Source organism: Pan paniscus, chromosome 13 (assembly GCF_029289425.2).
Source record: "Pan paniscus chromosome 13, NHGRI_mPanPan1-v2.0_pri, whole genome shotgun sequence".
In the NCBI taxonomy this organism is placed as follows: Eukaryota; Metazoa; Chordata; class Mammalia; order Primates; family Hominidae; genus Pan; species Pan paniscus.
In genome coordinates this window covers 85,586,929-85,599,370 of record NC_073262.2, presented here as the reverse complement: position 1 = coordinate 85,599,370, position 12,442 = coordinate 85,586,929, and the positions used below count along the sequence as shown (strand labels likewise).

Genomic DNA, 12,442 nt, shown 5'->3' with positions numbered 1-12,442 from the left:
TTGTAAGGAGTCCTCTAGAGAATTTTTATGCGCACAAAAGATGGGGAACCATTTCTTTAGGGATTAAGAACATGGATTTTAAAATGAGACATACCTGAATTCAAATTCCAAATTAACTGTTGAATATCACTGTAACTTTGGGCAAGTTATCCAACTTCTCTGACCTTAGTTTCCTCAGCTGTAAACTTGGAATATTACCTCCCTTAATTGGATTATAGTAAATATGATTATAAGTTACCTTGTATAAGAGCTTAACAAATGGTTATAATTGCTCTTATTATTAAACATATATCAATATTTCTGAAATGGTATGTATCTTATACTGTTAGTAGTTGTTTTTTTTTTTTTTCCTTTTAGTGACACATAGAATAAGGTGCATTTTAAATTCGATGGTGTTGATTCACTGATATGTGATACTATGTTTAAAGTGCATGGTCACTATCAGGCTTGGGCATAGAGTTTGAGTGTGTATTGAATCCAGTTTTAGGTTTGGAGAGTTTTGTTTTGGCCCAGAGAGAGCAGGCAGCCTAATCAGAGACCATAGAAGTTAAATTCAGCAAATAAATGTGACTAGAGCTTAACTTCTGATTAGCAGCATAATAAGAAACAATCTGAAGTAATAACATCAAGCAACCTAAACAAAACTTATACTAATGTTTTCAAAAAAAGTATTTTTATGGATTTTCTGTGTAGTTTTTTCCCTTAAATCAGATGTTATCAACCTTTCGTTTGTAAAAAACACCATGGCACTTTATATGCTTGCTGCACCTTCCCAACCAGGTCTGCTGAATTGAAATAACCAAGAATGAAGCATGGATATGTGTATTTGGAAAGAGCACCACAGGTGATTGTGATGTGTACAAGGGCTGAGAACCATTATAGAGAACAAAAGTAAAGAAAATTCTGATTTACAAGAACTTTGTAGAGATATAGAGATCAGAAATTAAATTATAAACTTCACTTACACTGTGAAAGAACTGGGAAGTGTGATAGTGGTGAACTTAGTGGTGAAAGCAGACCGCACAGGTAACTGCAACAAAGAGCAGAATGTCTCTCTCACTTCTCTCTTCGTTGTTTTAGAAACTCGGTTTATTGTTGTCTAGGCTTATCTCTGACAGAATGAAATTAATTACATTTGTGTTATAATTTTTAAATTACTTTGTAATGTTTCTTTTGAGGAGAGCATTCTTCAATGAGTTATACTTTTCTTGAATAGTTATCCTTCACACCCTTCCCTTATTTATATCTCTTCCTTCTTTTCTCTTCCCTTTTCTCAGTGGTCTGTGAAAGAGGAGTAGATAGTTTATACTTCCATTTTATAATTTTTGTTGGGAAACATTACTATTATATAATCCCCATCAAGTGGTACCATACCATAACAAGTCATTCTCCCTCTACTTGTATGTATCCAGTAATACTCATTGTCTACAGGCATACTCTAGCCTGCCTTTGGCCAGGTTTAACTTTAGCAAGTTCTTTTGTTTCAGTTGGAATTTGTTGCTATGTCCATTTTAGTGTCTACTTTTTATTATTGATGCCGTTCAGCGTCTAAGTAAGCATAAGATGATTCTTTATCCTACTACTTACCTTTGTTGCTTTTCCTGAACTCCTTCCTTCTTGAATTTGTAAACTGAAGGGAAACACTAAGCTTATATAAATAATTTTCAGATGCTTTTATTGAAACAACAAAAAAATATATGTAGCATAGAGCGTCTGGATTTCATGAATTGTGTTTCCTACTTGCCAGATTGTAATTTCCAAGCATGCTCTTATCTCATTAACACAAAGAGGTCTGTGCCTGACCTAGGATCTTTCTTTTTTTTAGAAACTTGTGGTGGAGAATGTTGATGTGTTAACACAAATGAGGACCAGCTTTGACAAACCAGACCAGATGGCTGCACTCTTTAAAAGATTATCATGTGGGTAACTCATGATACTTTTTATAAACATAAGAAGATCTTGATACTCAGTATTTAGCTTTGGCTCAAAATTTGTAACATAAATACAAGTAGTAAATTATGAAAAGTACTCTTTAGCTTATGAAGAGAACTAGAACATTTTTGCAGTCAAAGGATCATATAAGTGTGTGTGTGGCTTATCTGTTTCACAATTTTTCTTAACCATACTCTTAGTCTACTATGTGTCGCTAGTTCATGAATATTACCAGTATCAATTTGGTTTTGAACCCATTAAATTTAATACAGTAAATCTACATTAATTTAGACTAAAAGGATTCGCTTCTGAGCCTGTTAACTTTCTAAAAATCAACTTTATACGTATAAGTTACATACAATAAAATGTACCATTTAAGCAAACGGTATTTTGGATTTTGACAGATGGATACATTCATATAACCATTGCCACAGTCTAGATATAGAACAGTTCCATCAGTTTGAAAAATTGTTTGCTATCTCTTTGTAGTTGGTCTCCTACCCCAGTCTCTGGCCCCAGGCCAAACAACCACTGATCTTATTTCTGTCACTATAGATTAAATTTGTGTCTGGCCTCTTTCACTTAGCATAATGTTTTTGAGATTTATTCATCCATGTTGTTAAGTGATCAGTAATTTGTTTCTTTTTGTTATTATTAGCTAAGATTGATGAAAACCTGAACCTACAACTTTAAAAAAAATTGTAATGTCTTCTTGACATTGATTCTTTGTGGGAGGTATATTGTGAAATCACAGTGAATCTTAAGTATTAAAGTGTGTTCAAGCAGATAACTGTTTTAGATATACTTGATCTAATGTTATTTTCTTTTGCTTTTTTTACTTGAACTGTTAAAGTTACAATGAAAAATTATTTTAAAGTCATACTTCTTGGTTAATTTAAAAGCCTTCTCAACACTAAAAAAAAATGAAATCCCAAATATAATATTCTTTGTATTTGAGAAAGCCAGAGAACAAGTTTATGTTCCTAAACAAAAAATAATCCAGAAGAAAACTAAAGCCATACATGTATTTAACATACTTCATATTTGACATTTTTCTCTTAAATGCTTTAGAGAATCACTTTATTAGGCTATTTTATCCTGTAAAACTTATTTAATTCTTATTGAATAAAAATTAAAGATTACCTTATAGGACAGATCTGTGGTTGCCAGGACTATAAAGGGAAAGCAATGAGGGAGATTTTTAGGGTGATGAAACTGTTCACCATAGTGGTGATACAAATCTATCATATGTGTCATACGACACATATCACTGTGTGTTACATAGTGGTAACACAGATCTGTACATGATAACATTTGGGGCTGGGTGTGGTGGCCCAGGCCTGTAATCCCAGCACATTGGGAGCCAAGGCAGGCAGATCACTTGAGATCAGGAATTCCAGACCAGCCTGGCCAACATGTTGAAACCCTGTCTCTACTAAAAATACAAAAATTAGCCAGGCATGGTGGCACATGCTTATAATCCCAGCTACTCAGGAGGCTGAGGTAGGAGAATTGCTTGAACCCGGGAGATGGAGGTTGCAGTCAGCTGAGATAGCACCATTGCACTACAGCCTGGGCGACAAGAGCAAAACTCTATTTCAAAGAAAAAAAAATGGAGCTGTATACCAAAAGGAAAAGAAAAGGTCATTTTTATTATATGATACTTTAAAAAACAAAAAAATAGACGTGGTAGCATTATAGGGAGGAGTATGAATAAGTAGGAAATTAGTTTTTAAAACTCTCCTGATCTTTCTTTTGTTATTGTACATTGGTTTACTAGCTACTTATATTTTCTACTCCTTTATTCTTATTAGTTTTGTTTTTTTCATGTTTTCTCCCATTTTTAAATACTCATTTGACAACCCCATTGGCCTTAACCCTATTTACTTTCCTACTAACAATCTTTTGACTGTACCATCTAATTAGAAGCAAATAATCCGCTGCAGTGTTCAGTACTTTATTTAACTCTCATTTGTGGAATTGAAACAATGGAATTTGTTAAAATTCCAAACAGAATTTGCAAGTTTTCAAAATAAAATTCATAGTCGTTTGTCAAGATTCTGCTTACTTGAATTTTGTGTATAATAATTAGTGGTGACTCATTACCTCTAACTCATTGGCCATTTTGGAATTGGCCAAAACCAAAATCTAAATTGTTGAATATTAATGACCCATATAAATCAAATTTGTCTTTAAATAGAATTTATTAAATCTTTTCTATAATTTGGAAAAAGAAACGATTCACTTGAGAGTGACTCATTTAGGAGAGTAGAGAGAACTATTTTTTCAGCAATTGAACTGTTTTCCAAAACATTCTCTTTTTTTTTATTCTTTTGTGCTTCCTTCTCCCCGTGTCCATATCCAGAAGTCAATGTGTTTTTGAAGGAGTTTTTCACAGTCAACAAGCACATTCTTTTTAAAAGATAAAGCATTATGATTTATTAAAAGTAGGTCTGAATTGGGAGGCAATCTGGAATTTGTTAGTTTATTTTTATTTTATTTTATCTATTTTTACTTTTTAATTTTTTGAGATGGAGCCTTGCTCTGGCACCCAGGCTGAAGTGTAATGACACAGTCTCAGCTCACTGCAACCTCCACCTCCTGGTTCAACCAATTCTCCTGCATCAGCCTCCCAAGTAACTAGGACTACAGGCATGCACTACCACACTCGGCTAATTTTTGTATTTTTAGTAAGATGGGGTTTCACAGTGTTGTCCAGGCTGGTCTCGAACTCCTGACCTCAAGTGATCCATCCTCCTCGACCTCCTAGAGTGTTGGGATTACAGGCGTGAGCCACCATGCCTGGCCTTATTATCAGTTTTAAGACTTCTATGTGACTTGGGAAAATCTCCTTATGTCTGTTTAATATTTTTTTATTCTCTGACATTCTGTTTCTTGGGACTAGGTTCATCGCTTTACTGACTCCCTGATTCCAGACTAAAAATATTTCTAGTTTTCCTACAGCAATTTTTTCTTTTGAAAACTCATTCTATTCACATACCTTTCTGCCATCATCTACAAACCTATAAGTTGCCTCTGAAGATCTTTACTTTAGCAGTACTTTGGATGTTATTATTTCCTGAAATTGTTCCACCAGTAAAAATCTTGAACTTTGAAATTCAACTCTCAGATCACAGCCATGTCTTCTAGCTCTCCCATTCCTTTACACCTGTTGAACTCCTTGTTCTAGCTCATTGAAACTTTTATGCCTCTCAGCTTTCCTGATCACCTATTCCTGGCTTTACATATTTTATCCATTCTGGACTATGAAATTCGGTTAGTGCATTCTCCCTTATGCTGTCATACCCTTGAGTTTTTGCTACATTCATTCCCACAAAGCAGTTTTCCTGATCCCTAGAAAGTCTCCTGTACCCTGAAAGCCAAGTACTGCTTGTGAAATAACACTTTTTAAGTCTGTCGTTAAACTGGCCTCTTTTTCATCTTACCACCTGTCTTACTTTGAAACTTTTTGACTAGTTTGTATGCACTGTTTGATTGTCCCACCTGTCCACTCTTGGTGTGCTGTAATATGTCCACTTTCCTGAAACCTTTCTGAAAGTTTGTTGGTGACTACTCATTTGCAAGATTTGGTGCTTTTTCCTCAACTCTCATTCTGTTTATTTCTCTGTCGTGTTTATCTCTTTTATTCTCCTTTTTATTAAAGCTTTATTTTCTTTATTTGCCAATACTTTTATCTCTACTCTTCGTCGTTTTTGCAGGTTCATCTTTTATGTAGTGTCAGCTTGTGATATCTTACTCTTCCATTTTTACTCTGCAATCCTATTGGAAAAATTTTATCCCAAATTTTCTCTTCCCTTATCCAATATTTATCTTCAGCCTTAACTCTCTTCTGTTGATCTCCAGATGTTTAATACCAAGTACTAGTTTGACCGGGGCTTCTCAAAGTATAACCCAGGGACATGTAACAGCACCACCTGGGAATTTGTTAAGCATGTAAATTATTGGGCCCCACCTCAGACCTGCTGACTCAGATCTCTGGGGCTGAGGCCCAGCAGTCTGTGTTTTAACAAGTCCTCGGGGTCATTTGGAATCATACAAAAGTTTAGAAACATTGTGTTAAATATTTTCAGCTATATGACCCACAGGTTTTTCACAACATCCCTGGAATGGGAAGTATCTCTTCCATGGCAGGTATAAGTAGGTGGGGAGAAAAAACCTGATGTTTTCTTTATTGACTATTTTGTTACCTCTCTCACCATCTATCCATTGACTCACACTGGAAAACTTGGGCATCCTCTCTGATTCTTTCACTCCTCATATTCCATGTGCAGTAGCTATGTCTTAAAGATGAGAGTTTACAAATTGGTGTGTCACATTTGGTCCAAAGGTATACATTGTATGGCCCTATGCTACATTAATTTTTTTTTTAATTTGGGTCATTATTTTTTAAATGGGAAGAGTCATTTTTAAATAGAATTCTTTTCGTATAACTCTTTATATTTTGAAAACCCTGAACAACAACCTCATTGCTTGAAGGATACAGTATAAACTCCTTAGCCTGACCTTCAAAAGCTATTATTTGGATTAATGAAATAATTGAGTGGCATTACCTCTCTTTCTGTCCCCCACTACCTATTTGTTTGCCTGGTCCAAGACCCACATAGCCTCTGTTCTAGAGTTAGTTCCTTGGGAAGTTAGTGGACGTTATGTGGGGTGAAGGGAAGTGCCAGTGGTCAAATGGTTTGGCAAATAATCCATTACACAATACATTAAGCAGTGTTTCTTACTGTGAAGTATCTTAGAACTTTTAATGTGTCATTATTGTACACATTCAAGATGAGGTTGTAGGGTATAGTCTTTGAGAACTTGATTAATTTCTGGGTAACATACTTTGGAAAATATATGGCTATATCACACTGAATCTTGTCTATTGTTATTTCTAGTGTGAATCTTTTTTTTTTTTTTTTTTTTTGAGACAGTCTTGCTCTGTTGCCTAGGCTCGAGTGCAGTGGCGAGATCTCGGCTCACTGCAGCCTCCGCCTCCTGGGTTCAAGCCATTCTCCTGCCTCAGTCTCCCGAGTAGCTGGGACTACAAGCACGTGCCACCAGGCTTGGCTAATTTTTGTACGTTTAGTAGAGTTGGGGTTTCACCATGTTGCCCAGGCTGGTCTTGAACTCCTGACCTCAAGTGATCCACCCACCTCAGCCACCCAACCTAGTCTCATCTTGAATTACCATTTAATTGAATATCTACTGGTCATCTGGGTATCAGACACTGTGCTGAGTGCTACAGGTAGATGAGAAGATTAAGAGTAGTTCCTGCTCACATGGAATTTTTAATAAATTTGTGCCTTATATCATTTTGTTAACATGACTTTTAATTCATATTTGGCTTATATTAGGCCTATTTGTATGGTTTAGTAAAAGATGCTATGGTCAAAGTTTAAACAAGCTACACAGAAGGTAGAAAGTCAAAAATAAAACACTTCTCTCTATTCCTACTCCTCAACTAGTAACTTTAACAGTTACTGTAGTATATACATCTCTTTCCAGAAATTTGTTATGTATATACAAATATAGGTCTGTATATATATCTTTTTTAGTTTACATAAATGGAAATATATTTCTTAGTTTTCATGACAGCCCATTTAGATTGTCTGCTATTCGAGGTCTAGATCATTATTCTGTTTATATTTCTTCTTTTACTACACAGTGTAAGGCTTTGTATATGGCATGCAATAAATGTTTGTTTTGTCTTTATAAAATGTGAAGGTATTGAACCATCATATTGACCCTTCCAATCCTACTTTGTTAACAGAGTTTTATTTTGTTTTAGAGATGGGGTCTTGATCCTTTACCCAGGCTGATGTGCAGTGGCATGATCACTGCAACCTCTGATTCCTGAACTCAAAGGATCCTCCCATCTTAGCCTCCCAAGTACTAGGACCACAGGCTCATGCCCCCACACCCGACTGATTTTTTTTTATTTTTTGTAGAGACAGGGTCTTGCTATGTTGCCCAGGCTGCTTGTGAACTCCTGGGCTCAAGCAGTCTTCCCGGCTCAGCCTCCTAAAATGCTAGGATTACAGATGTGAACACCATGCTCAGCCTGGAAAATCTATTAATAATTTTTAGAATAATGCTCTCTAACCATTATGTAAGTGATCAAATCTGTTCAGCTTCAGCAGACTGGTCCTGCCAAAACTGCATGTGTTCTCAACAGGCATTTTTTGTTTCTTAACTCAAGACCTTAACAATTTAAGAATTTAGCACTGCTGAGTTCCTGGGCTGCTTGAGGATTTAACTCCTGTTAACTCTGATCAGCTTCTTTCTCATCTAGTCTCGCTTCCCTTCTTTCTGCCCCTACCTTTTCTGAAATAGGGTTTCAGAAGGTAGTAATATAATTTATATAAAGTTATATTATAAATATAATTTATAGTTAGCTACTTGTGAACCATCTAACTCATATGAAAGAGCACAATATACTCCATTTGATGGAAACTATAGTTACTTAAAAGTTTAACCAGTTTAAATATCAGCTATCAACATCTTTCTCTCTTTAATCATTATTGTAATCAAATTACTGTTAATTGTGCCTTTTATCATGGGAATTTTATTACTTTAATAAATTTAGATTTTTTCCAAGTTTAAGAAAGAATCCAGTTCACACTTTTTTATTCTCTTCTCCTTCTGTTTCCTTGAATTTAGCTGTTGACAGTGTCTTGAAGAGGATGACAATAATTGGTGTAATTTTATCCTTCCGATCATTGGCACAAGAAGCACTTAGAGATGTAAGAAACCATTACAAGTATATACTCGGTATCCAAACAATCCCTTTTAATTTCTCAGAAATTTAAAGTTAAGTTTCAGATTCATGCTTAGCAATGATATAATTAAAATTCCAGTTTTAGTAGTTACAGAAAATAACATACATAAAATTAGTTATTTAAGCTCATTTTTTGTTTTGGTACTGCTGCTTGCAGAGTATAACTTGCGTGGTTATTGCGCTACTTTTTCAGTGATCTTCATTATCAGTAGAGTATTTTCAATTTTGACTATACTGGCTTTAATATTGAATTATTTTGAATCCATTTAATTTTCATATGTCTTGAAATTTTTGAAAAATCACTGAAAGTAGATAAAGTAAAATAATTTTTATGAAAACTAAAATTAATCAATTGGTAATATTTTGTAAATTTAGGGGTTGCCATTTAAAAATAATTCTGTATTCTTATTTGTTATCCTGCCTAGGTCTTATCCTACCACATTCCTTTTCTTGTAAGTTCAATTGAAGATTTTAAGGATCACATTCCAAGGGAAACTGATATGAAGGTAATAATATAATTTATAGTTGGGGTTTACAGTCTCTAAAGCGAAATATTTAAATTACATATGCAATAAAATGTAATAAATCCTAAACTACTGTAAAGTTTCTAGTTTAGAGTGGTTAGTTAGCATGCTTGCCTTTGTAATTGAATCTTTGAGAGCTCAGCACCAAAATACTACCTAGGCATTTTGAAAGTCAGTCTTCTTTGATCACCTATAGCAATGCAAAATTGACTAAAAATATATTTTTTTTCCTTAAATGGATAGCTGTTTATACATGGTGATAAAGAAAATTAAGAAAGATGAGGTGGCCAGGCACGGTGGCTCACGCCTGTAATCCCAGCACTTTGGGAGGCCGAGGCTGGCAGATCACGAGGTCAGGAGATCGAGACCATCCTGGCTAACACGGTGCAACCCCATCTCTACTAAAAATACAAAAAAAAAAATTAGCCGGGCGTGGTGGCGGGTGCCTGTAGTCCCAGCTACTCGGGAGGCTGAGACAGGAGAATGGCGTGAACCTGGGAGGCAGAGCGTGTAGCGAGCTGAGACCTTGCCACTACACTCTAGCCTGGGCAACAGAATGAGACTCCGTCTCAAAAAAAAGAAAGATGAAGCAATGAAATAATAGTCGTTTTAAATACAATGAAATTCAATAAGTTTAAGATAGATGTTAAGTCATTTCTTATAAAAGGATGTAATTGTAGGCTGTAATTTTAAAAAGATTTTTAGTATTCTATTATATGTAATATATATATAAAACATCAGGTTGGCAGCCTTCTGTGAGCTTACAGTTTTTGTTTTGAAAATCTATTGAGCCATGAAATCCAACTATTGATCTAATCCTAGTAATGATTGACCAGTGGTTATACATCTAGTAAGTGATATATCGGGGTTTACATTTGTGTTTTCTAAGCTGACACATTTCTTAGAGAGATTGTTTCTGTTTCACATATCTTGAAAAACACCGACTGAAAAAAATAATGTCTAAACTCCTTTGTATGACACCAAGACTCTTCTAAAATTGGTGCCACTCAGGCTGGGCATGGTGGCTCAAGACTCTAATCCCAGCACTTTGGGAGGCCGAGGTGGGCGGATCACCTGAGCAAGGTGGGTGGATCACCTGAGGTCAGGAGTTCGAGACCAGCCCGACCAACATGAAGAAACCCCATCTCTACTAAAAATACAAAATTAGCCGGGCGTGACAGTGCATGCCTATAATCCCAGCTACTCAGGAGGGTGAGGCAGGAGAATCTCTTGAACCCAGGAGGTGCAGGTTGTGGTGAGCTGAGATTGCGCCACTGCACTCCAGCCTGGGCAACAGGAGCAAAACTCCCGTCTCCAAAAAAAAAAAAAAAAAATTTGGTGCCACTCAAACTTTTTGAGGCTTATCTTCTGCCACTTCTTTCTTCCTTCTCTCACTCTCTTTCTTACTCTGCCCCTCTTTTTGTATGGTATTCTGTGAGCTAACTAGATCTGTCTGTTGCATTCTCACATCTGTCTGTTTTACCTTCTAATTTATTCTACTTGAAAATACCAACCTTTTCTCTTTCTGCGTTTTGAAATCCTGCCTGTATTTTAAGGCTTGATTCAATTGCCATTTTCTAAGAACCATTCCTAGATTCTCCAGTGATAAAGAACTTCTTCTTTCTTAGTGTTATCAGAGAACTTGTTTATCTCCTGTGGAGTTGAATATAATCTGCCTTGTATTATAATTCTATTTTTTTCTACTTATATTTATACCAAATGGTATATATCTTGAAGACCCAGACTTTGTTTTTTTGGTGGTGTTGCTGTTGTTTCTCTTACAGTGTTTTGTGCAGAATAAACATTTGAGATCAGTGATTGTCTTGTGATTCTATGATTGAAAACTATGTACAAATAGCTCAAAATGATTTCCTAAGTGGAAACACTGCAGGAAAAATAAAGTTAAGGAGACAAAAACTAATCAGTTCTTGAGAAGACACTGATGTGCAGAATTATAAGAATTCTAATTAATATTCTGAGCAACCATTCACTTTTCACCTGACATAATCATGTTTAGTTTCCAGCAAACTTTCAATAGAACTTAACTTTTAAAAAAAAAACCAACAAAAAACAAAAACATGTTTTTAAACAGCTTTATTGAGTTATAACGCACCCATCAGAAAATTTACTCATTTAAAATGCACAATTCAGTGGTTTTTAGTGTAGTGACAGAGTTGTTCAACCATCACTAAAGTCAGTTTTAGAACATTTTCATCATCCCCAAAAAGAAGCCTTGTACCCATTAGCAGTCACTCCCCATTCCACTTCTCCCCCATCCCCATCCCTAGGCAACGACTAATCTACTTTCTGTTTAAATTAGCCTACTTTGGACACTTACATAAATCATCATGTGTAGTCTTCTGATACTGGCTTCTTTCACTTGGCATATTTTCAGGATTCATACATATTACAGCATATATCAGTACTTTTTTAAATGATTGTTGAATAATGTTTCATTGTATGGGTATACAACATTTTGTTTATTCACATCAATTGATGGACATCTGGGTTGTTTTCACTTCTTAGCTATTAGAAACACTGCTACTGTGAACATCCGTGTACAAGTTTTTATGTGTGAACGTGTATTATTTCTCTTGAGTATATACCAGGAGAGAATTGCTGGGTCATATGAAAACTGTATGTTTAGCCTTTTGAGGAACTGCTAAACTGTTTTCAAATTGGGTGTGTCATTTTGCATTCCTGCCAGCATTGTATGAGGGTTTCATTTTTTCTGCATCTTTACTAATACTTGTAATTGTCTGTGTTCTTAATCATAGCCATCTAGTGAGTGTGAAGTGGCATCTCGTTGTTTATATTTGCATTTTCCTGATGGCAAATTATGTTGAACATGTTTTCATATGTTTACTGGTTATTTCTATATCTTCTTTGGAGAAATAACCATTCAAAGCCTTTGACATTTTAAATTGGGTTGTCTTTTTCTATTTGTGAGTTCTTCATATGTTTTGGATACAAGTCCATTAACAGATTCATGATTTGCAAATCTTTTCTCTAATTCTATAGGTTGATGATGTCTTTTAGTTTCAATGAAGTCCATTTTATCTGTTTTTGGGGGTTTGTTTGTGCTTTTGGTGTCAGTCTAAGAAACCATTGCCTGATGCAGTGTCATGATGATTTGTGCCTATATTTTTTTCTAAGCGTTTTACAGTTTTAGCTCTTACATTTAGGTTTATGATTTATT

The 12,442-nt window shown here is 35.3% G+C and overlaps 1 protein-coding gene across 5 annotated transcripts in view; it reads left to right on the top strand.

Annotated features, from left to right (window-relative positions):
• Window positions 1-12,442, top strand: part of NCKAP1 (NCK associated protein 1) — a 116,857-nt gene that overhangs the window by 97,852 nt on the left and 6,563 nt on the right. For all 5 annotated transcript variants that reach the window (XM_003823525.5, XM_003823526.6, XM_034954614.3 and 2 more), the window contains 3 exons: window positions 1,826-1,919; window positions 8,602-8,684; window positions 9,145-9,225. In XM_003823525.5, the coding sequence (XP_003823573.1) occupies window positions 1,826-1,919; window positions 8,602-8,684; window positions 9,145-9,225 (258 nt within the window). The remainder of the gene's footprint in view (window positions 1-1,825; window positions 1,920-8,601; window positions 8,685-9,144; window positions 9,226-12,442) is intronic.